The 26,330-nt window shown below is 49.2% G+C and overlaps 1 protein-coding gene across 1 annotated transcript in view; it reads right to left on the bottom strand.

Moving 5' to 3' along the window:
- Positions 1-26,330, bottom strand: part of LOC135824423 (protein slit-like) — a 298,036-nt gene that overhangs the window by 214,610 nt on the left and 57,096 nt on the right. The window contains exon 5 of the mRNA XM_065337158.1: positions 20,566-20,637. Coding sequence (XP_065193230.1) covers positions 20,566-20,637 — 72 coding nt within the window. The remainder of the gene's footprint in view (positions 1-20,565; positions 20,638-26,330) is intronic.

The raw sequence follows: 26,330 nt of genomic DNA, 5'->3' as shown, positions 1-26,330 counted from the left end.
CCAGTCAGCTCCAGACCAACAGCAACCAAGCAACTCAGCAGCCAAGCAAGCTTCTTCCTCCAACCAGAGCATCCAAAAGTCCAACCAGCACCTACTTCTACTTCGATTTCGGCGTTCACGGTCGTTCTCACCTCCAGTGCCAGCGATTACACGTCCGTACGCCTCTTCAGTGGAATCGTAAATCTTCTTGGACTAAGAAGATTATGCTAGCCAATGCTAGCATAATTTTTCGCATAATTCCTACCAAAATCGAATAATCGCATAATTCGAGGCAAATTGCATACGAATCGCATAAAATTGGAATAATCCGCCTGTTCGCATCAAATTCCATACAGTTGTACATGTTCTACAAGTACGGTACAAGTACAAGTAGACGCACCAGGAAGGCGTAAGTTTCCCTTGATAACATGTCCAGTCCACTACAATCAGTGACCAGGGTGACGGTCGTAGCTAGGTCGGACGGTGCGTTGACCCCGTTGAACTTTTGCTACTACAGTACAACGCCCTCTACAAAAAATTCACCTGTTATTTTGCACAGAACCATCATATACATAAGCAGCATATGTGAGCATAATGCTGCATAATATGATAACTTTTAGCATAAAAATAGCATAATTCTGCAATTTTTTCAGCAATGCGAAAAGCATAATTTCACGAAAATATTAGCATAATCTGTCAAGGCCTACTTGGACTCGATAGTTCTGTTTGTGTTATTGTGTGATTCCGCATGGTTCGTACTCTCTCTCTGTACCATGTTAGCCTGAGTTGTTCTAAGCCCTGCACATGACCAGGAAGAGGAGATGGACTAGTGAATCAACAGTGGACGTAGATGAGGACGATCAGATATAGATCGCACTCCCATTATATCGGTGGATGACCCCCACGGGACCTAAAAGTACATGCTGACGAATGCGTGCGCCCCGGTGTTGAATCGTTTTACCTACGTACCGATTACTTTAACTTCCGCATTGAAATTTTAAAAAAATGATAAGATTCGTTTCACTCAGGGTAGGTAGAACAATATTCCTCACAATTACCACTTTACAGCTTTACACACTGGTACGACAAAGATACAATAGCATCACCTCCTTCTCGATTCATGCAGAGCCAGCACCCACCTAGATCAAACGAAAAAGCACAGAGCGTCTTTCTGGTCCAAACGTTATTGTCTTCCCCGAAAATGGTTTGTTACTAATAAGCTTTGCTAGGAATGTCTTCGGACAACCAATCTTTGTTGTTATTCCTTGTCTTGCCCCATTGCATGTGCTGAAATTGTCGTCAACTTGCCTTCTGTGCTTGTCTTACTTGGGCAGTAGCCTTGAGAGCTGCCGGTGCGTCTGACGCAGTGAAAATTTCGACTTGAAGTAGCGCCGGTGTTATATTGCACATAAAGCTTTTCTTTATTGTTTACTACGGTCACATACCCAACTTATGAAATAATAATGAAAGCCACTCGTACTGAGATTAGGACAAGCGCAACAACTACTGAGCACAGACTGCACTGAGATACTGCAGTGAGGTTGGGCCATTGATGGCTCTGTCAACGTGACGTATGCGAATCACGGCCAAAACACTCTCCAAAAACAAAAGAGAGAATTGTACGGTTGAGCTAAATGAAAAGAAAGCAAAGGGTAACATTAGCACCCTTTGACGTGCTTTGCACTTTTCTACCCGCGCTCTTACTAGGTACCGCGCTTTGCTTCCTTCTTTTATACTGGTGTTTTTTCCATGTTCACCTCATTCCTGATGATGCTTGTTTAGAAGAGTATCTCTTAGTCGTTGTTACTATAATTGAGTGGCACGTTCGAACTACAATTCTACGAGTGCTAGTTTGAAATTGCGTTATGAATTTGAGCAATTGTTACGTTGTACAGCAGGTACGAAAAATTAATATTTACATACTCACCGGTTTTTGTTTCGGAGTCCCGCGCTGTGATTCAGCTAATTTCTATTTCGTTTGCCTGTCACCCCGTCGGGTGCGAGCACCCTTGGACAGAAGCACTTCACTTCACGACAAGTGTTCATTTTCGTTTTCCTCTTCTGCTTCTGTTGCACAGTTTGAATGTGTGCTTTTTTCGTACTCTGCTCACGATCGAACCATGCGCGGATCGATCTCCATAATTGTATCTTCCGTTGCCATGACTAGCATTAGTACGCGTTGTGTACTCACTCGCTGCTTGGCACGCCTGCAGCGCATCTTTCTTCTGTTTCAACCCAGTGCCTGCGTGCACGATACGGGATTTGCGATGCCACATCAGCGTTGGCGTGTCGTTGTGCTTCGTTGTTTTTTTGTTCTTTGCTGAGTAGTGGTCGTTAAGGCCACGCCGTTTTTTTCTATGTTTCGCGTCACCTTATCCGATGAAATCAATGAGGGAGGGCGAAAAAAATTAAAAAAGCCATCCAAAAAAAACAGTGTACGTGCATTGCATTAGTGTACAGTGAAGCGACGCGGCACTGTTCATGTACATGAATACATGAGTGTATCCCCTCTGCCATGCTTGTTGTCCAAACACAGGCGGCATGATGATTGTGTGACTTGCAGCCCAGCTTATTACACACACATGTGAGCTGAGTACAATCATGCGAGTAACTACTCATGCGATAAATAGAACAAATCATGTTCGGGTTTTTTTCCTTTTGGGTTACATTTTCTGGTTTTCTGGGTTTGCTTCAACTTCATTCTTTCTGGGTTTGCATTAAATTTGTATTGCATTTTCAAAACAAAAAAATTGTTCCTTTTTTAAAAACTCCGGCTGTGAAATACATGCGCGCGGGGGACGCGAAACACAGATAAAACGGTGTGGCCTAAAACTGACAAAGAACAGGTCGTTGACAGGGCGTGGTTTCGATTTGCATGCCCTCTGTCAACTCCAAACCAAGCTGACAAAGGTACTCCTGCGCTTCCGGCAGAACAAGGTCGCCATCATCTGCAACATCCAGGAGATGTATCTCCAGATATCACTGGCTCCGGAGGACAGGATCTTCCATCGTTTTCTTGTTGCGGGATAAAGAGAATGGGTCGTTGACAGGGCGTGGTTTCGATTTGCATGCCCTCTGTCAACTCCAAACTATTGGTAGCAGAGGATGGTTCTCACGGAGCCATCATGGATGTAAAACTGGAAGACCTCACACGGAAAAAGCGATTAACACGGATTTCACGAATACCCGGAGAAATTTGACCGTAGAGTCCACAAATAAGGTGCTTAACCATTAGGACGTAAAGGCATGGAGAAGCCGCTTGACGATAGCGTACCAGAAGACCAAGAAGGTCTTATTGGAGTTCATGGAAGCGGTGGTGGACACTGACTCCAGAAGACATGCAGGTCTCCAGAAACAATACAAACAGCTGGAAGTCCAGTATGCAGATGCCATGGAATTGGCCAGGAGTGTGCTCATCAGGAGCAGCAGAGCGAGCCTGGCAGCGTCGACCAGGCAGACTCCCAGTCCCAAGCAATCGCCGCTGAGAGGGGCAACGCCGTTACTGCCGTCAGTGCTCGAAGAAAGCAGAGAAATTCAGAATCTGCGTGCGGCGCTCCAAGATGCACCATTTCTTGGTCGCCAGGACGACACGCGGATGAAGTTTCCCAGGGCTGCAGATGACAGAGAACGGGTAAAAGTAGAGCCCGACAGTCGTTTTGTAATGATCAGTGGTCAGCGTGTGGGGGAACCTGCCGAACGCTTCCCGACTGTTGCCATTGCAACCGCGTCAGCACATGCGCCACCACAAAAGGATCTGATCAACATCAATGCATGCACCGCTTTATCTGCAGCAGCCGCAGAGTCCCAGCCATGTAGTTCAGTGCCGCCAGCGTCATTTGGAACTATGACCATGGGCAGCAACGCTCCGGCTATAAGTATAAATCAGGAACAAGGCTCTACCTTCCTGATCCACGCTCCTGCTGATCAAACACCCAGTATGATGTATGCAACAATAGTGCTAGGCCACAGCAGGCATATATGTACCAACAACAGCAACCGCAGTGGAGTGCGAGCAATAGTGCAGTCGTGTACAACTCACCTGTGTCTACTGGACCATCGCACACCATTTCACACCATTTCTGCCGGAGCGTCACAGTACGGTACGAGACCCAGCGCTGGCATACAAGCACCCCGTACCGCAGTATTCGCCCCAATTCCGACATATGTCAGAGGCACTGCAGCTCGACCTGCGCCACGGACTGCGCCAGCGGCAGGTGCACAGATTAACATTGCCAGCAAGTTGAAGCGGATCGAAATTGCCGTGTTCACTGGAGAGAAGCGAAAATACGAGCGCTGGAAATCCGCTTTCAGCATTTGTGTGGACCAGCAACCGCTTCCCGCTGAATTCAAGCTGCTGAAGCTCCGACAGTACGTGGCAAGTGAGGCACTGGATGCCATCGAGAGTCTTGGCTACTCGGCAGCAGCATACGAGGCTGCTCTGCGGCGGCTGAAGCGACCCTTCATTTGGAGTCGCCGGCGCCTTGCGGTTAGGCTGGAAGAGCTGGGACAATCTCCACCTATTCGATCCGGTGGAGACCAGGACCTGGAGCGCTTTACCGATTTGCTCGACATGGCAGTGGTGACGTTAAAGGATGCTGGTATGCACACAGAGCTACAGTCCATTTCAAAACTATAGACGCGTAGTGTTTTTGAAATATTTCAAATTTGGCTGGAACTTTTTGAGAATAGTTTTCGGAATATTGCTCAGGTCCGCTCCACAATCACTCTCATTATAGTTTCTAAACGATTGGATAACAGACGCCCAATTTGGAAAAATTGATGCACAAAGTGATCACAGATTTTATGTGGTATAGATGCTGGCCAAAACGGTTTTTGCCTAGGTGCGCGTCTATAGTTTTGAAATGGACTGTAGGTACCAGCATTCTCTACCAGCGGATCAAACAGAAGCTGCCGGTGAACTTGATGGCACAGTATCGCCGCTGGATAGTACACCATCAAATAGACGAATCGGTGGAGGTGCTGCTGGAGTGGCTGAATGCCGAGGCAGAAGTTCTTGCTGCCGCCACGGAAACTATCAAAGGAATCAGCCAGCAGCATCACGTCAGAAGCCAATTGTCAACCAGCGGGACAAGTCGAAATCAGCCGACTCGGACGGTAACGGCACATGACGCGGTGCAGCCGCACACGACCACGTTTGTGACAGCTACAAACACCGCCGGAAACATGCCAACCGCAAGGTCCACGTGCCAATGTTGCGATGGCGGCAAGCACCCGATCTGGCGCTGCCCAGAGTTTCAGAAACAAGCTGGAAGCCAGCGCTGGGCTGCAGCGAAGCGAAGCAAGTCATGCTATAGATGCCTTGCGACTGGGCACAGCGGCAAGGATTACCCACGGGACCGGCAGTGCGGTACCGACAGGTGCACGCAGCATCACCATTGCCTGCTGCACAGTGAGCCCCGTTAACTGCCTCCAGCGTCGTCAACCCACGCCTCCGGAGAGACTGGAGCCATGCAGCCGGAGAACTTCAATGCTGTCTCTCTCGGAAACAGCACGAAGGGAGAGGACCAGATCGTGCGGACGGTGACGTCGATTCGGACAGTTCCCTTTCAGCTATCTAATGGCAAACGGTCGCTAACTGTCAACGCGCTGCTGGATGACGCCAGCACGCACTCCTACATAGCGAACAATGTTATGGCTGAACTAAACCTGGTGGGATCAAGCATGTTGCTGACAACCAGCAAGTTGAATGGACAGCAAGAAACCATTCACACCGTACCAGTATTGTGCACTCTGCGAAGTATTGACGGAGCCACATCGACGACTCTTCATGCGTGCACAATCGAACAGCCAACAGGCAACATGGAGGTTGTAGACTTGCACCACCTGGGAAAGCAATAGGCAAATCTAGCCAACGTTGAGTTTCCGCCGCTACCGTCGAAACGCCACATTGACGTGCTCATCGGTGCCGACTATCCGGAGCTTCACATGGCGCATGAAGAGCTCTCTGGTAACAGTCCTGACCCCGTGGCGTGTCGGACGGCATTAGCTTGGACCTGCATCGGCCAACTACAACCAGCACACCCAGCGGCGAGCTGCTGCTTCACAATGTTCAGCGACGGTGACCTACAGAGCAGCTTGAAGCGCCTGTGGGAAATCGAAGAAGTGACCAGCAGCACTACGAAATTCATATCACACGACAACAAGGCGGCAGAGCAGAAAGTGGCAGCGTCGTTTAAGGTGACGGACGGCCGCTACTGCGTTGGCATACCCTTGAAATCCGAACTTCCAGTCATGCCTGAAAGCCGAGCGAAGGCACTCGGCCGTCTGCACAGCTTGGAAAAGCGGCTGTGACGTGACTCAGCAGCAGCAACAGCGTACAGTGATGTCATCCGCAAGTACCTAGCCAACGGGTACATTCGACGAGTGTCTGACAAAGAGTGTGGAGGTTCTGTAAACGGATTGTACCTTCCACATTTCGCCATCATCCGTGAGGATAAGGCCACCACGAGGACACGTGTGGTTTTCAAAGCAGCTGGTATCAGCAATGGTGTAGCGCTGAACGATGATATCAGTGCTGGTCCCAAGCTGCAGCAATCGCCGCCAAAGGTACTCCTGCGCTTCCGGCAGAACAAGGTTGCCATCAGCTGCGACATCCAGGAGATGTATCTCCAGATATCCCTGGCTCTGGAGGACAGGTCTTTCCATCGCTTTCTGTGGCGGCATAACGAGCAGGAACCGGCCACATTTGAGTTCAACCGAGTGGTCTTCGGTGTGACAGCGTCGCCTTTCCTGGCGCAGTACACGTGGCAAGGCACAATGCCCATCAGCACGCCGACACCTATCCTCGTGCAGCGGAAACGGTCCTTGAGTCAACGTACATGGATGACTCCATGGACTCTGTTCGAAGCGATGCGGAAGGCGTTGAGCTCGTAAGGCAGCTGTTAGCGTTGTGGCACAAAGCCAGTATGCACCCGCGCAAATGGCTGAGCAACTCCACGGCAGTACTGCAGACCATCCCGGAGGAGGATCGCGCTAAGGAGATCAACCTCACGAAGGGAGAGCTGCCGATTATCAAGACACTGGGAGTCCTCTGGCTTGCTAAGGAGGACCAGTTCACGTTCCAGCTGCAGCTGTCGGAGATCGGCTCTAATCCAACGAAGCACGCATTTCTCAGTGCAACAGCAAGTTTATTTGATCCACTCGGACTCCTCGCACCGTACCTCGTGCAAGCAAAGATCCTGCTGCAAGAAATGTGGCTTTGTGGAGCAGCATGGGATGAGCAACTGCCCCCAGCAATCGTCAAGAAGGTTCACGGTTGGCTTGAGGAGGTGACGGAGCTATCAACAGTATGTGTACCACGCTGCTTGACGGCCACAGCGCGCACAGCAATCAGCAGCCAGCTTCACGTGTTCTCAGATGCATCCGAGGTCACGTACGGAGCAGTTGCGTGTCTTGTCAGTCACTATGACACTGGAGAACCGACAGCACGGTTCGTCGCAAGCAAGGTCCGTGAGACACCAGTAACTGCTGTCAGCGTTCCGCGGCTTGAGCTAATGGCGGCGACAACCGGAGCAACGCTCGCCACATCATCCGCCGAGTCACTGAACCTCGACCCCCGAGCAACGACGCTATGGTCGGACAGCAGCAACGTTCTGAACTGGATCACCAATTACAGCCGCACCTTCAAACAGTTTGTGGCTAGTCGAGTGGGCGAGATTCAACGGCAAACCAATCCTACCCAGTGGCGGTATGTGCCCACCCTGCAATCAGCAAGCTGGTCTCGCTCAAGCCAATGATTGACGACGCTGGCCTTCTACGCGTCAGAGGTCGACTACAGCATGCTGACTTCTTGACTGCAGAACAACGCAATCCAATCGTCCTACCACGAGAAGATCATGTGACACAGCTGATTGTCAAGGCATGTCACAAAGGAGGATATCACGCGTTCGGTGTCAGCCACACGCTAGGCGAACTCTCATCGCGCTACTGGATCATCGCTGGCCGCGAAGAGGTGCGAGCTTGGGAACCCCCGGGGTGCGAGGTGCGCGCGGAACTGTACGAAGCCGGCAATGCAGGTGATGGTGCCACAACCTTAGTGCGGTACGCACATTCGGCCGAGTCTCTGTAGACCACGCCGGACCGTTTATGACGAAGCAGGGTCGCGGCAAGACACAACACAAGCGGTATCTGTGCTTGTTCACCTGCTTGCAGACGAGAGCAGTACATCTCGAGCTGTCATGCATACGCGTTGACAACGGACTTGTTCCTGCAGGTGTACGTACGCTTCACCAATCAACGGGGAGTACCGATCGACGTCATCTCCGACAATGGCACGAATTTCGTCGGCGCCACCAATGAGCTTGCTCAGCTAGTCAAGCAGCTTGATGCAGAGGCGATTCAGCGGCAGACAGCGGATCCGCAGACTAGCTGGCGTTTCAACCCTCCAGCAGCACCACATTTCAGCGGAGTGCATGAGGCGTTAGTAAAATTGGCAAAGCGTGCTATCTCGGCGATTCTGAAGAACGCGGAGGTCACAGACGAGGAGCTATTGTCTGCTATCCTCGGCGCAGAGGCGCTCATGAACTCACGGCCCCTGTCCTACATGTCGGCAGATGGTCGTGACCCGACTCCACTAATGCCCAACCATTTCCTGTTTGGCCGGGTCGGTACTCGGTTTGCACCTGCAGGAGTGGACGAGAGCGAGTTCAACCCTCAGCAACGCTGGCGTGTAGTGCAAGAACTCGTGCTCCACTTTTGGCGGAGATGAATACAGGAAGTCAAGCCAGAGCTGAACTGGCGACTCAAGTGGAGGACGGCCGAGACTGACCTCAAGGTCGACGACATCGTTCTAGTGACATCCCAAGACAACCACGGGGCACTTGGCCAATGGGTCGTGTCACTGAAGTGCACCCTGGTCCAGACGGACACGTGCGAGTTGTGAAGGTCAAGGTGGGCGACAAGACCTACACCTGCCCAATCTTGCTTCTTTGCAAGCTGTCCTGTGAGTAGCTCCTTGTTTGCCTATTTCAGAACAATAGTCAATTTTCGTATTATTTTGGTCACTGTGAATTTCGGCACAGTGAGAAGGGAGAGAAATGTTTAGAAGAGTATCTCTTTGTCGTTGTTACTATAATCGAGTGGCACATTCGAACTACAATTCTACGAGTGCTAGTTTGAAATTGCGTTATGAATTTGAGCAATTGTTACGTTGTACAGCAGGTACGAACAATTAATATTCACATACGGGCTTTCGTTTCGGAGTCCCGCGCTGTGACTCAGCTAATTTCTATTTTGTTTGCCTTGTATTGTCTGACTAGGGGCGCTGTCACCCCGTCGGGTGCAAGCACCCTTGGACAGAAGCATTTCACTGAACGACAGTGTTCATTTCGTTTTCCTCTTCTGCTTCTGTTGCACAGTTTGAATGTGTGCTTTTTTTGTACTCTGCTCACGATCGAACCATGCGCGGATCGATCTCCAAAATTTTACTTTCCGTTGCCATGACTAGCATGATTACAATTTTTACCTGTCAGGGGTGGATGCAAGTTTGCGAGCTCCTGACCTTTACTCCTTTTTCCGGTTTCCTGGGGCACTAGGCCCATGGAACACCAGTAAATAGTGATAATTATAATGGCGCGGCAACTCGACCCCAATACGGACATCGCCGTGCTTACTGATGACGAGCTCAAGGAGCTCATCCAGCGACTGGGACTGGAGTTTCCCAGAAAGGCGAACAGGCCAATGCTGATTGCCCTACTCCCGTAAGTCATGCTAACCCTGATGTAGCTAGCCTTTGCGCCGCACTCTCCGAACTCACTGGGGTAGTAAGCGAACTGAAATCAGAGCTAAAGACGATGAAATATGTGAATGTACAGCTGAGAGATTCCGACAGGGAAATTCAGGCGTTGAAGGACGACGAGCAAAAGCTCCGACGTGAACTGCATGCTGAAGAAGATCACCAATCCCGTTTGACCCACGTCCACGCTGACCCTGGGGATACAACTCATCTCAGAACTACTACAAGTAGTACTCTCCCCATGCACTTTAGTACGAGTACCGACGCTACCCCAGACCTGTCACATGCACCGGTACAAACACAAGGCCCAGCTGCACAGCACATTGTAGAAAATTTGTATGCAGACTCCGCAAGGCAGCCACCAAGGCCGCATGCACCTGGCCATGACAAACGTACGCAAAAGCCAAACCACCATGGGGAGGAGACATCGCGGTACACAGCACCGAAAACACCCAAGAGTGCACCTGGACTCGTAGGACGACCTCGCGTGACGGTGTACTGCATTGGAAATGTTGACCCGGACTGCGATGTGGATTCAAAAGTTGAACACTGCAAGGCCAAGGTGTATCTGTAGTACAAAGCGTCGCGTACACCTGCGTGCACTTTAGAACAGCCTCTGCTCGTATTACAGTCTTGGTCACGGACGCCAAGAAGGTCGCGGAAGAATCGTTCTGGCTTGACGAAGTTGGCGGTACTGTAAGAGAGTGGCGATTTGGTACCAGGCCTGGGTTCCCAACCCCCGTTAAAGCATAATGGCTCAAACCACCGACCCACTCCCCTTGAACCCGCATGCTCAACACACCAATCGGATCAGCATGAAGCTTAATCCACACGCCGCCCCGTTTCACCGACACACCCACCACCTGAACCAGCACAGTAGTACACTTAACACTGGCCACATCAAAATAGTATAATTATTACGCAGTCTACGCCACAAACTGTGTGAAGTTGAAAGTATAATCATAGAACAGCAGCTGGATATACTAGCCGTATCCAAGACCTGGCTAGATAACAGTGTCTCTGACCTGGAAATGCATATCCGTAGTCAGCTGAAAGTATTTGAGGCTGTTTGTATTCGTTTGCTTAAGCCTCATTTTTGTAAGCAGAAGAAACGTGTAGTTGCATTAAGATTGTTTTCGTAGGTGCACAGCATGATTGTTTGTCTAACTACACAGTTCTAGCGTTACAATAATTATTAGTTTCTCACCCGCCGTTGCACTTGGCTCTCACTTCACTTCTATTGTCTCACCCTCCCTCATTCTAGTTTAGCACTTTATTTTGTTCTCGTAACACATTATTGAATGTATTTTTAATCATTGTTCAGCATGGTTACTCTTCAGTCACGACTTTCCACTGATGAATGTGACAAGAAAATTAATTTTTGGTAAACTTGTATGCCTTCGTTGTAGTTTGGCGATGACAGCAGAATTTGTTCTCTTTATTGCTATTATAAAATTGTTGTTTCCACGTCGATTATTTAAAATAAAATAAATAAAAAATAATACAAGAGGAACGTTTTAATAAAATATTTCACTCAACTCGTGGTCCATGACTAATATACCGATCCCCTTATTATTGTCTGGGTTCGAGCAAGGGGGCAACTCCGCAGTGGCGTGGGATCCTGCTGCACACACGCGACCAACCTCACCTCGGCTGTGCACGACTTCTCGCATGCGAAGTGCAGCGCACGCGAAATCTATGTGCAGTGCAAGCCTGTCTACAAAAAATGTCACAAGGACTTTTGATTTGAGCTGTTTTGTTTTTGTTTAGACGTCTTCCTTTTTTCGACTTCAGGATGCCTTCTCAGGATCATTGCTGCGTTCCTCACTGTCAGAACAGGAGAACGAAGCAAACAAGTCATTTCACTCCTTTCCTCGTGTGGAGCCACAGCGGCGTGGAGCGAGCGGATCCAGGCTATGCCCCGTGAGGAAGGACGTAGTTTTAGGGTCACTCTGAATATTTGAGTTGCAGCAATCATTTCAATCCCGAAATCGAAATTGTTTTGCCCAGCTTTACAAGGACAGGATGAGTCCAGGAACCCAAACAGCTGTCCTACGTTACCAGGTTTGCTTTTCGCAAGAGAGTGGAGTCTGGACGCCCTGCTCCCCATGCTCGCAAAACAGTATTTGCTGAGCCTAGTGCAGTTCGGTCATGGAAGTGCAGCGTCTGCATCACGAGCTCCCCATGCTCCCAAACCAGTATTTTGCTGAGAGGCAACGGTACTTTGGAGTTGGAAAGAATTCTGGCTTAGTGCAGTTTGGTCCTGTAATGGAAGTGCAGCATCTGCATCAGGAGCTGGCAGCAAGTAGAGCTCGTGTACAGAGTCTCGTGGAGCAGTTGGACGATGTGAGGACCGGGGTGAAGAATGCCGAAAAACAGCTTACGTACAATAACGTAAAGAAAGACTCTGAGCCGCTCCAGTTTCTGACTGGTTTGCCTTCAGGTGTTTGGACCGCTCTGTGGGACTTCTTTGAGTCTGGCCGAGAAAATGTACTGCGCCGCGCCAGGTCTGCGAAGACGGAAGCTGAGAGACGGCGGATACAGATGGAGGTGGCCGTAAATCGCCATTGAGCATGTAATGGAGGATCAGCTGCTATTGATGTGTCTAAGCCTGGGCCAAATGGAACAGAAGCTGGCATGCGTGGCACAAGTTAATCATCCGTTTCACAGCATATAGTTAGCTGAGCTGGAAAGATGTCTTGTTCCTCCGTTTGGGCATGATCCCCATTTGGGCGAGCTGGCGAGATGTTCAGTCATCAATGCCATGTACCGGAAGGCATTCTGCATTGTGGAAGAAACAGTTCTATTTTGCCATGCACTTAGGGTTCTCGCACCGGCACGGCAAAACAAGACCCAACAAATCCTTGCGCTCTTATTTTCTCCCATGGTAACTTTGCTGATCACAACACCCGGTAGCCAGTCGCAGATGCAACCAAATCAACCAGGTTCTCTTACTCTCTTTTTTTCCAATACTGAAACCAAGGTATACCAATATTTGCATCGAATGCAGTGATGATTTCAATACTGTCCACCAGTACAACGCATTACCAGACTGGCATATAATCATGATAGTATTAACCCGACTGCTGCATGGACGATAAGTGCTGCGAATAGTGATCATGCACCCTGGCCTGAGTAGCTCGCTTGGCTAATTGAAAGTCTGCCGACCTGGGCCACATTATGTTGCTAATACATGCACAACCCCAGTCACAGCGCACAAGTTGGTTGAGTTTGGCCGTCAGGAGGCCAGCGCAAGGTATCCGGGGCGCGGGTCTGATTCCAGCGAGGGGCAATGTGGTACCCCGCAGCGCAAGGGTAGCGTGATACCCTAAGCCAACGTGCGTGCTGCATGAGTAGCGTGATACTCGCCGAGCGCTTTTGCTGTTGCCTAGCAACGCGTTTCTGTCTTTCCTGGGCCCCCAAATGCATGTTGGGTGGCCCTGCGCATGACTGCACGTTGTCATAGCAACCTTGGAAATCTCAAGCCGGTTACCAACAAGCTAGGAATCAGACCAAGCCGCCGAATGCCCCCAAATTCTGTGTCGGTCAGCCGAATGACCTTAGTGTGGTATTCAAGCGCTTCAGCTACATGTACGTAGTTCAAATGCGTGCCATTCGTATGGTTGTTTTCCCTTAGTGACACTGATAAGGGTTTGAATCGCATGTAGTCGGCAAAAGCAATGGGTCGCATGATGCCTTAGGTGGGAGCTATAGCACAGCAACTGAGGGTGCAGGTAACTTATCATAAGTATCAGAGGCGTGCGTGCACAGTCAGTGCTAGAACGTGAGTGCATACGTCCGCGAATGGGCGTACCAGCGTGTGTACCTGCATGCGTGCTTGCGCGGTGTCAGACTGCGGGTGCGCGTACGCGTGCATGCATATGTGTGTGCATGCGTGGGGGTGTGCGTGCGTGTGTATGCGGGTGCGTATATGTGGGTGTGGCTGTGCGCGCTTGCGCCAGCGCAAGGTATCCGGGGCGCGGGTCTGATTCCAGCGATGGGCAATGTGGTACCCCACAGCACAAGGGTAGCGTGATACCCTACGCAGCACAAGGGTAGCGTGATACCCTACACAGCACAAGGGTAGCGTGATACCCTACACAGCACAAGGGTAGCGTGATACCCTATGCAGCACAAGGGCAGCGTGATACCCTACACAGCACAAGGGTAGCGTGATACCCTACGCAGCACAAGGGTAGCGTGATACCCTACGCAGCACAAGGGTAGCGTGATACCCTACGCAGCACAAGGGTAGCGTGATACCCTACGCAGCACAAGGGTGGCGTGATACCCTACACAGCACAAGGGTAGCGTGATACCCTACGCAGCACAAGGGTAGCGTGATACCCTACGCAGCACAAGGGTAGCGTGATACCCTACACAGCACAAGGGTAGCGTGATACCCTACGCAGCGCAAGGGTAGGGTGATACCCTACGCCAACGTGCGCGCTGGATGAGTAGCGTGATACTCGCCAAGCGCTTTTGCTGTTGCCTAGCAACGCGTTTCTGTCTTTCCTGGCCCCCAAATGCATGTTGGGTGGCCCTGCGCATGACTGCACGTTGTCATAGCAACCTTTGAAATCTCAAGCCGGTTACCAACAAGCTAAGAATCAGACCAAGCCGCCGAATGCCCCCAAATTCCGCGTTGGTCAGCTGAATGACCTTAGTATGGTATTCAAGCGCTTCAGCTACATGCATGTAGTTCGAATGCATGCCATTCGTATGTTTGTATTCCCTTAGTGACACTGATAAGGGTTTGAATCGCATGCAGTCGCAAAAGCTATGGGTGGCATGGTGCCATAGGTGAGAGCAATAGCACCGCAACTAAGTGGAGCAGATAGCTTCTCATAAGTATCAGAAGCGTGCGTGCACACATGGGGTGTCCCACACCGCCATGGCATGGGGTGTCCCACACCGCCATGGCATGGGGTGTCCAACACGCCATGGCATGGGGTGTCCCACACCGCCATGGTCTGGGGTGTCCCACACCGCCATGGCATGGAGTGTCCCACACCGCCATGGCATGGGGTGTCCCACACCGCCATGGCATGGGGTGTCCCACACCGCCAGTCAGTGCTAGAACGTGAGTGCGTGCGTCCGCGAGTGGGCGTACCAGCGGGTGCGCAGCGTGTGTGCATGCGTGCATGCTTGCACGGTGTCAGAGTGCGGGTGCGCGTACGCATGCGTGTGTGCATACATGTGGGTGTGCGCGTGCGTGCGTGCGTGTGTATGTGTATGCGGGTGCGTGTATGTGGCCGTGCGCGCTTGCGCGCCTGCGGACGGTGAACAGTTACTTTCCACAGCGGACATAGTGCTTGTAACAGGCACTTTGCCGTTCTGCCGAGTTTCATGATCTCGGATTCGGTGAAGCCGCTCAATGCTCCTGTGGTTGCGGGTCCGGCTCTGAGGCTGTGCAGTGGAAATTGCCACAGCTTTCGATGACCAGTGGTCTATTGGGCAGGTTGGCGCGTCTGGAGAGATAGGTGTGCATGGCTCTGACCGGGCAAACCGTTGAGTTGGTGGTTGTGAGCCGGACGGAGTGACCCTTGCCGAGTTGGTCGGTCTTGGACTTCTTGATTGTGACCTGTATGGCCTGCGGCGTGATGGAGAGGTCATTTGTTCGGAGGCCCCGTCTGACATGGTTGTGGCGGTTGTGGAAGTATATTCGCTTGCCCGGAGACAGGCGAAGAAGCCCAGGCGAATAGCTGCCCATGCCATGGCTCGGTCGGTAGCGTTGAGATTAGACCTAATCAGGGCGTTGCGCATAGCTGCCATGTGGGGCCGGAGGATTGGCTTGCTGGCGTTCTTAGTTCGGTTGGCCTGTGCACGTGCCACTCCTTTAACTGCGAGGTCCACTCTTCGCGAAGAGAGATCTTTGCCGTTTTCTTTGGCAATTGCCCGGATCGCCGACACGTACAAGCGGACGGTTGACGCGGCATGTTGACGTGCCAGGTAGGCTACAAATGCCAGCATGATGGTGTCTGTAATCACCTTGGTGCCGACTAGTTTGCAGAATTGGTGCAGTCGTTTCCAGGCTGTCGCGCATGTGGCGCTCAGGCACCACAACATCAACAGAGACTCGACCAGCCCGCTGTGCTGCTGTTGCTGCTGCTACTGTTGGGAGTGTTGGCTGTGCACGTGGAGGTACCACTGGTTGCAGACCCATCGATGTGGTCCAGTGGCTGTGCGCGTTCAATATGTAAAGCCACACGGCGACGCTCACCGCCATACTTGCGCTCTAGCAACTTCTTAGCTACGTCATAGGCTGATGGTGAGTAGCCAAATCGCTCGATGGCTGTCAGTGCTTCTCCTGCCAAATACTGCCTCAATTGCAACAGCTTGTACTGAGGGGTGGCGGGTGCACTATCTACACATGCCATGAAAGCTTCTCGGAATGACTCAAACGTACGTTTGTCACCGCTGAATATCGGTATGCCAACTCGTTGTAGCTGCTTCCATGGCTCTGCACGAGCCTGGTTTTGTTGCATTTGAGGTAGCCCTGTTGCATACATTTGATTTCCAATATTGGATGGTGTTGCATAACCCTTGGCTGTTACATGTACCCGGAAGACATCTGTGGTTGGTCGGTATGCCCATATACATTAGTACCTGTAGAAGCCATTGACATTGTGCTCATAGGCGGTGCCTGCCACTGGATACATGACTGGGGCGCTGCCATTGACACTGGAGGCTTTCTGAAAGAGTGTGGATTAGCCTGTGTACCAACACTGTACTTAGTATTCACTGCAGTATTCACACTATGCATACTGGTTGAGTATACAGAATTGCTTGGAAGAACATTGCTGCTGCCAGTACTGCCCAAGGGTAATGTAGGACCAGTAACCTTAGAACTACTACGAGATGTACTGCCTGAGGTAGTTGTGTTTGCAGTAGCAGGCCTAGCAAGAACACTAACACCATCATTGACACTTACTTGTAGTGGCACTTGTCATGGTCACTGTTGCGGAACCATCTGTATACTGGCCAATGTTGGACTGGACAGCGCTGCGCTGGTGACCTCTGTAGTCTGGGATGGTACCACCAGTACCATGTGTACCAGTAGCTGTTGAAATAATTGAATGCCCTGTTACTACTGTGCGGTCATCCGTGTCAAAACGTAGTTGTTGGTCAGTTGCATTTGTTGCATCTCCGCTGGCGGACTTGTTCACGTCTCGTTGTTGTAGCGATCTGGCCAGCAACCCCGGCTGTGATTCAAACCCAAGCCGTGGTCCTGCGGACGGTTCATTGCTGTAAACATGTCCTGGCCACCAGCCGCCGACTTCCCTGGCTTCATCGCGGCACTGTTGATGCAAATTACCGGTATGCTGCTGCGTTTCAGCTGAGGCGACTGGCACGCGGTGAGTTGTTTGTACAATTTCAAACGCCAAGTCCGTCGCTTCGTCAAATTGCCTCTGGAGTACTTACTTCCAGCTCACTAATCATCTTATCCTTCTCTCTCGCATTGCTGAGCAGCTCTCTGCTTCGTATAAACCAGCTAGATCTGTGATCGTCCCTTCCGCCTTCCGCTCTCTCATTATGATCTTTCGAGCTCGTTCATTTCTTTTTCGACATCGAAATAGCTCTCATCGTCCGTGCATCGCATCTGCACTCGCTGGGCTTTTACTATCAGCCCTCGTCTTGTCCTGCGTTTTCCTGGCTCGGAGCGCAGAAATTGCAAAACAGTTGGATGCACGCAGCAGCACAGCTAGCAAGAGAAAGAGCCGTGGATGGGTTTGTTCCTGTTTTTGATGGCTGTGGCCATCCGTTCGCCCAACGCTCGTGTGAGTACGGCGTTTGTTTGTGCTGCCAGCTCGCGTCCGGCGTTTGTCTGTGCTGCCAGCTCGGGCCCGGTGCGCGAGTGAAACCGAACCGTGACAAAGGCTTTCGCTCTTTAGTGCTATTGACTGGCTTTTCATACGATGCCTATTGATGTCTAGAGACATGCTGTCTAGCCTTCCCCTGGTACGCATTCACGGGGCTTTGTTGAAGTTCGTGCCGTGAACTGCCAAAGGGAATTGTTTGAATGGTGCTGGGGCAAGTGCGACATTACGGCGTCCCTGCAGCCGGCCTAATCGCGTTTGTTGCCACAACCGATTTTATCCATTTCGCAATCACTGTCATTGCTTTCTTAGATCTCCAATCCTCAATATTGGACCATAAACCGTCTTTCATCTTATATTATATCATCATTAATATCCTGCTACTATCCTCCTTTAATGATGAGCTCGAAGAAACGAAACAGCTGTCTAGAGGCATAAACAATATCTGTCAACGGAAGTGTCCTTGCTGTGCTGGTGTGTTTATGCTTCGTGCATTAGTTCGGCCAAGAGCGCATGGTCGTGGCGGGTTGAGGATGGAGTACAGCGGAGTATGACCGAAAGCTCGGTCACAATGTATTTTATTAGGAAGGTATAGAAACAGAAAAAAACTACAGGTCCTCCCTCATTATAACGAGTCCGGTTAGTACATAAACCCCGTTAGTAAATAGAAATCTGAAATCCCCTGGCGAAACGTGGTCTATACAACTGTTTACAGGTCCGGTTACAACATAATCCGTTAGTACATAAAATTCGTTATAACGACCCTTTGCCCAGGTCCCTGGAGTGCCAAACCCTCAGTATAAGATAATACTGACCATGCAGGACCAAAGCCAAAACACGTAGGATAAAGTAGAAAGACAAAACGTAATAATTATATCTATGTATTCGTGAATATGGACGATCCTTTGCATCCAAGGAAGAGTTATGTTGGAGATTTTCAATTATCTTATAACGAGTTGAAGCAACGATAATTTATGTTGTATCGAGGGTAGCCCCGGTAAGTACGAAGTAGTGCCTATTTCACCTTTAGCTGCAAGTCCTGCTACAAGATAAGTCTCGTTATAAGATAACTTTTTTGATGGCCCAGAGATTATCTACTAACGAGGGAGGACCTGTATCTTGATCTTGGGCGGAAACAGCTCGTCTAACATTAAATATACTAGAAAATAGTTCACTTTGAACATGCAGTCTTCCTAAGAGAGAGAGAGAGGGGGGGGGGGGTATATTCATTTTTTTTTTTTTTACTAAAAAACACAGCCCTACTAATAATCAGGGGAAGAGGACAACTCATAGGTTCAAAAGAACCGCACACACACTTTGCTGCAGACAGCGGCAAGCTTTGGCCCTCGTACTTCGAAGAGGGAGCAATCCACTGCGCTACACTTGCGATTAACAGCAAGCTTCGACCTTTCAAAGGTACGACTCATCACTGGCTCTGGGGTAATGTTCCTGGAAAAAACGCCCCATTGCCGACTGAGGGCCAGGGAGCACGCAATCTGCCTTCCTGGGCGAGAAGTGTTCCAGCACAAGAAGCAGCACGAATACATGCTGACAAAGACCACCATCACCACCAGCCGGCACACAGCACACTGTTCTTCAAACACCATCAACTCCTTCCATGTGTTTGCACTGTCCTCCTCTAGCTCTTCACGCTCAACAAATACCACGCACTGCTCATCGTTTTTTAATGCTTCCTCTGGGTTGGCTAGCCCTTCGACTTGACAAAACAGCGATCACCACTGCTATCGTCACCTCATAGCAGTCGCTTTCACCAGTGGCTTTTCCTGTCTTTACAAGGTGTCCAAGGATGGCTGCTGTTGTCACTACAGGCAAATCAGAAGTACTTTAGTGGCTGATGTCCAACCAGATCGTTGGAAAATCGATTTTTCCACTTCAGGGCTGCTGATCGCGATCGCGACTTGGTGACTTGGCAGCACCACGGTTACCTTCATAGAAGATGGCTCTGGAGAGGAAAAGGCAGACCAGAAAAAGGTTACTATTATCTTCAGCACCGATCTCAAGGAGAAAGAAATACGGTCTGCTGTAGCCTAGGCACAATATAAGTCTCACAACACGATTCGCGATTCGAATATTTCAACAACAAAAAAACTCACCTCTGGAGTAACTCCTGTTTGTGGCCCGAGATCGTTCTCTCCCGCGCCTTGAAAAAATCCTGCAGCTGCATCACAGTCCATGTCTCTCTCGGAGACTCTGCTCCTACCAGAAGGAGGTTCAGCACCGCTCGAAGCCATCGCAAACCATTTGAACTAAGCAGAAGACATTCCAAAACAAACCTGAAACACACTGTCAAAGATGCTGTCACGTTCAAAAACTAGCTCCACCGCGAGTGAGGTTGCCCCCGTGCTCGAACCCAGTATAATAAGGGGATCGGTCTATTGGCAGGCAAAGTGCGAGAGAGGGGTGATAGCCAACCATGCCAAGAAAAGAAAAGAATAAGGAAGAATTCAACTCGGATGGTGAGCCTATTACACTATGGTGAAAAAGGAGAAGGAAAAAATGTTACGAATTTTGACTAACTGTCCATCAACGTAACCAGATCTTATAAGGTCAGCGATTGCGACAAAATTGCACAAAACTGACAAGGAGTACTGGAACATTCGGAGACCTGACACCTAGCTCCAACACTTCTCCAAGTATTTCGACTCCGCCATATCGCTGATGCATCATGCATGCTATACGCTATATGCGCTGTGTGCGATGTACGCTGTCATTTGCATGCTTTACATATCTGGTCGTCTTAGACTGAGTTATTATGTTCGATCAAGTGAAGTATACCGTTAAGAAAAAGCAGTTGTCCTCGTGCCGTGTGCTCTTTCGTTTCTGACACTTACGAGAATCAGAGGCTTCATAACAAAGCATTTCACACACAGCGTCTACAACTGTTTCCTTCAATCAGTGCAGCAGATCAAGTATATCGAGGTTTGTTCATCACATATCCAGCAGTACTCTATATACACACCGTTATACAACTGTTCTCTTGAGAATACTTACAGTAGTCGGAGGTTTGGTAGACCAGAGAACACACCGTCACTTAAATTCTGGATCTGATTATTGTTCAAATATCTACAAAAAACAAAGCACAAAGACAATGTTGTTCTTGCATAGTTCCGGGTAGTGCACAAAACACCGAGTCTGGGATATCGTAGTTCTAATCTAAAAGGCCGAATCATGACCTTGTTTTCAGAAATAACCTAGGCTCCTAACCACAACATGATTCATATGCAATTGGGTTAGGTACTGGCCAACCACCAAATTCTCTATACCTTGACAAGACATGCAGAATCCCTGGATTTCTATAAAAATCCCTGAATGGCTCGAAAAGAAGACAAAAAGCGGTTTTGCCGCCAAAAAAATGTTCGACAGCATAGACTGCAGGTCTGCTTACAGCACGGTTCGACTCTGCAGTGCGGCTCGATCATTTGGAGCCCGCGCCTGCCAGTGCAGATCTTGCAGGCTAGGCTGGTCAGGTCTTGAAAGTGCCATGCACAGTTCGAAGTGCAAGTGGGCACCGTAGTTTTTGAAGAAGAAAGAACGGGACGTTCGAGGTGAATCCATGCAGCGTTCAGGAACATTCTGTATCAGACAAAAATGGAACTTTACTGGGAGTTTGTTTCAAATCAATCAGAACAATATCAAGCCTTCGGGGCTCAATGAAGCGATCCCACCAGATGGTGAAATCCCACAGAATCTTGATCTTCTGGTCCTGCGGAGATGTTGGCGTCTGAAGTATCTCTAGCTTCAGGCACGTTACCTGCGGGTGCATGATGCTCTTGGACCGGCCACAGTGGTGGTTGTAGCACTCGTCTTCACAATGCAAGTCGCAACTCCTGTACACGCAGAGGCCAGCCGATAATGGTGCTCCAAGTAATCCCATCCAGCGAGCTTTGAACACTCGCATAGGATATGGGTAACCGACTCGCCTTCCTTTCCACACATTCGAGACAGGGGTCTTCTGCTCTGATGGAAGATTTGGGCCTTGATCAGGTCAGTTGCCAAGGCCTGGTGTTGTGTCGCGATGATCAGGCTCTCTGTGATCTTCTTGAGACTTGCGACTGATGTACATACCGGCTACATCAGCGCGTGGATCGAGAGCTCTATGCACAGTCATAAGCTTGCGCGTTCTTCGGTCAGCAGATTTCAACTCGTCCTATGTCCATGCCAATATACCAGCACTATACCATATCAAAGCCACAGCCCAGGTGTTGATTGCTCTGATGGTGTTGTGGCCGTTAAGAGCTGAACGGAGTAGTCGTATGAGGCAGGTGACGAACAGCAGTGGGAATGTGGAGTCCCCTCGAAATACCCATGCTGAATGGCCGCCAATTTCAGGTTGTTGGTGCCGTTCCAACGGTCAACCTTCCACTGAGCCATGCTTACAGTCATAAGTCTGCATACGGATTCTTGTATGCCAAACAGGTCTTTTCTTTTTACGATTAGACCATATATGACATCAGCCACTGGAGCCTACATAATATTATGACATCAGACACTGGACTCTACATATATTATGACATCAGGCACTGGACTCTACATATATTATTACATCAGACACTGGAGCCTACATATATTATGACATCAGACACTGGACTTCACATATTGTTGTGAAACGACAAGTTCTCGAGAGTGAAAGGCCTTCTCGCTTGTGACATTGTGTTCGTTTCAATGCAGCTGTTCCCGACTCCGCCGTACCGCTGATGTTTACGACGTGGCATACGCTACAGGCGCTATGTGCGGTTTGCTGTGTGCACTGTAGTTGTATGTTGTATGTGTATGCTTTTCTCATATACGCAGTCATTTTCATGCTATAACTACCTGGTGGTTTTAGTGTTAGTTATTCAGTTGTTCATTCATTCATTCAATCATTCATTGTTGTTAGTCGATGGAAGTGAAATATTATTATTATTATTATTTTGCTTGTTCGCGTGGGCATCAACCTGCATAAAGCAGGTATATAGCCTTCGCTTAAGCTGCCATAAAAAAGAAAGCTCATCCTAAGCGAGAGGGCTAGAGGAAAAGATAACGATAACGAGATACAGAATACAAAGAAATACAATGAGTTAAACATACGTATACAGTTCAAAACAAAACAGAGCAGAGCCGAAGTTACTAATCGGAGTGACGAATGCGTTGGTTCCGATTGATCCATCAATCGACAAAGGGACTAATCCGTTAATATTGCAAAGTAGAAACCGATTGCAGTTGCAGATCTCCAGGCCAGGGCCAGCATATTGCCGATTCTGGATAGGTCTCTGCAGCATTTGATGTGGTAATTATTATCATAATTAGTGATAAAATTGTTAGAGTATCTAGAGTATCTAGTATCTAGAGTATCTAGTATCTAGAGTATCTAGTGTAATTGTATCCGATATTATTGTTAGAGTATCTAGTGTAATTGTATAACTTCAGCCACTACACACAGCACACATTAGTTCCTTCCACTTTCGACGATCCTGGGCAAGCTGCCTCAGTGCAACTAGATCCTCGTGTGATGTGAGGGAGTTTGTTGTATCTGGAATTTTTCAGGTCGTTGTTGATAGATCGCGGGAGGGTTGTTCCCTGAGCTTCCTGGTTGAAAGTATGCTGACATAGCCTGCTGGACCGGGGATGAGGTGTCTAGTCGAAGCATGTGGCCAAGCATTCTCCACCTAGCAGACTGGATGATTCTGCTGAGTGAAATATACTGTTGAGAATAAATAGTTTGTCCTTGTGCCGTGTGGGGTCGTTCGTTCCTGACACTTTAGAGAACCAGAGGGTTCACAACATTTGGCGACCACGCCAGGATACGAAGCAAGCATGGCACAGGAACTATGGATCATTGAAGCCAGCTTTATCGCTAACGGAATTCGGTATGGATTTGAAGGCGATAGGTTGCGAGAATACGTGGAGAAGAGGCTCCGACAGAGCGAGGAGTTTGAAGAGCGCAGTGCTAGACGGCAAGAGGGTGCGCTCCGCACAGAGTTTAACGAAAAGCTCAAGAAGATTAACGAGCCCATTGCCAGCAGTAAATATGAGGGAGAAAAGCGAGATTTTCCGGAAGGACGCCGGACAAGGCGTGGAAGACTTTGCTTAAAGACAAGCAGCGGTCAGAAGAGTATTTGAAGCCAGTGAGAGGATCGGATCCAAGGCCCACTGCGTCGGTACAGTGCATGGCGACATCGGTCGGAGACGCTCAGAAGCAGCTGGAGTCTCGGCCGAACGACGTAGACGCGCAAGACGTAGAAGCGCAAGACGTAGAAGCGCAAGACGTAGAGGCGCAAGACGTAGAGGCGCAAGACGTAGAGACGCAAGACGTAGAGGCGCAAGACGTAGAGGCGCAAGAGTTAGAGGCGCAAGAGTTAGAGGCGCAAGAGTTAGAGGCGCAAGAGTTAGAGGCGCAAGAGTTAGAGGCGCAAGAGTTAGAGGCGCGAGACTTAGAAGCGCAAGGCGTAGAAGCCGAGAAAATGAGAAGGGCGATACTGGTTAGCACGGAAGAAGTAAGCGGCGAGACTGTGTAGAACACGGAGATCGAATGTAGGTTATCTGGTCCAGCGTCCGCCCCACGACGCAGTGGCCCAGTGACTGTGTTGTGTGTGACAGCCCAGATCGGCACGCTTGGTGTTGAGACTGTTGAAGTGAAGCCGTTCGGTGCGGAATCAAGCCAACAGTGGATGGACAAGTTCGCCATCATGATCCTGGGTAGCTCCGCAGTCATTCCGGTATGTGCTCTGGTGAAGCCAACGTTAGAGCTTCATCTGAAGTGCGCAAACCCGCAGACCATTGCTCAGTTGGCAGAAATGGTGAGCACTCGTAATATTCCACCTTGGCCACCGCCACAGCAGCGGATGACTCGTTCTGGGCGTGAAGTCAGAGCCCCGATCGTTTTGACTTAGGAGTTGTTGTACGGCGGTGAGAAGCCCTTTGGTGGGGAGAATGTTGTGAAACGACAAGTTCTCGAGAGTGAAAGGCCTTCATGCTTGTGACATTGTGTTCGTTTCAATGCAGCTGTATCCCGACTCCGCCGTACCGCTGATGTTTACGACGTGGCATACGCTACAGGCGCTATGTGCGGTTTGCTGTGCACTGTAGTTGTATGTTGTATGTGTATGCTTTTCTCATATACGCTGTCATTTTTATGCTATAACTACCTGGTGGTTTTAGTGTTAGTTATTCAGTTGTTCATTCATTCATTCAGTCATTCATTGTTGTTAGTCGATGGAAGTGAAATATACTGTTGAGAATAAATAGTTTGTCCTTGTGCCGTGTGGGGTCGTTCGTTCCTGACACTTTAGAGAACCAGAGGGTTCACAACACATATATTATGACATCAGACACTAGACTCTACATATATTATGACATCAGACACTGGACTCTACATATATTATGACATCAGACACTGGACCCTACATATATTATGACATCAGACACTGGACTCTACATATATTATGACATCAGACACTGGACCCTACATATATTATGACATCAGACACTGGACCCTACATATATTATGACATCAGACACTGGACCCTACATATATTATGACATCAGACACTGGACTCTACGACACAAGAACCAAATACAACAACGTGCGTAAATGATAGTCGAACGGAATTTCGCAACATTAGGGCCATCCCCGGATATCATGGTTCCACGCCGGCCATATTGAATGTCACACAGAGTGGATTTAACTACTGCATGAATCTCATCTACGGTTCTTTTCCATGCTACTTGCATTAAACAAAGGATCGCACGACCAAAAGGTTGACACTTGCCAAATAATGTCAACATTCCTTTTCAACAACGAAAGTATGTTTAGCACACCTTTCAAGGACATTATTGATCAGTTACGAAGGTAAATGTCTGTTTATCTATGCCATTTCGAATTACATTGTCAATCCGCTCTACATAATCTGTGGGATTCTTCTTCTCAAAGTTTAATGATGATGCCAGTCCTTCTTCTTTCCCACCATGGACCTTTCATGTATCGACTTTGCTGTTAGGACATTACAGTGAGTAATAACATCATGTTCTCCGTTAAGTCCAAATTTGAACTTAAAAGTAATAACTTCATGTATTGACAGTACTATTGTATTGTAAGTGCACAGAGGTGTTCTTGTTCTGTATTGTCCAAGGGCATGTGTTGTCTGTTGCAACTCTTGATTGTGTCTCACTTCTTATTATAACAACAAATGAAGAGGGGGCAGAAGGAGTATTACAAACCACCAGTTCTCAAGTGGGAAAGGCCTTTGCGTCTATGGCACTGTATTCTTTGCAATGTTGTATCTCGACTTCGCCGTACCTCTGAGGTTTGCTGCATTGCATGCGCTATATGCGCTGTGTGCGGTTTTTACTATATACACTGTTATGACGATTGTCATGTTTTATATGCGTATGCTTTCCTGATATACGCTGTCATTTGCATGCTATAAATAGCTGGTGATCTTAGTGTTAGTTTATTATATTCGATCAAGTGAAATATACTGTTAAAGAGAAAATAGTTGTCCTCGTGCCGTGTGCTCGTTCGTTCCTGACTTTTAGAGAATCAGAAGGGTTCACAACATTTGGCGACCAAGCCAGGATTGAAGCGTGCATGCCAGAGGCACTAGGTAATTTGGAGGCCATCTTCATCGCCAATGGAATTCCGATAGGATGGGAAGTCGAGAAGTTGGAGGAACATGTAGAGCAGTGGCTCCGACAGTGCGAGGAGCGTGAGGAGCGCAGTGCCAGACGGCAAGAGGAGACACTCAGCACCGAGTTTGACAAAATCTCAAAGAGATTAA

The sequence above is a fragment of the Sycon ciliatum genome, chromosome 9 (assembly GCF_964019385.1).
Source record: "Sycon ciliatum chromosome 9, ocSycCili1.1, whole genome shotgun sequence".
In the NCBI taxonomy this organism is placed as follows: Eukaryota; Metazoa; Porifera; class Calcarea; order Leucosolenida; family Sycettidae; genus Sycon; species Sycon ciliatum.
The sequence above is the reverse complement of the archived record's forward strand: the minus strand, read 5'-3'. Positions and strand labels throughout refer to the sequence as shown.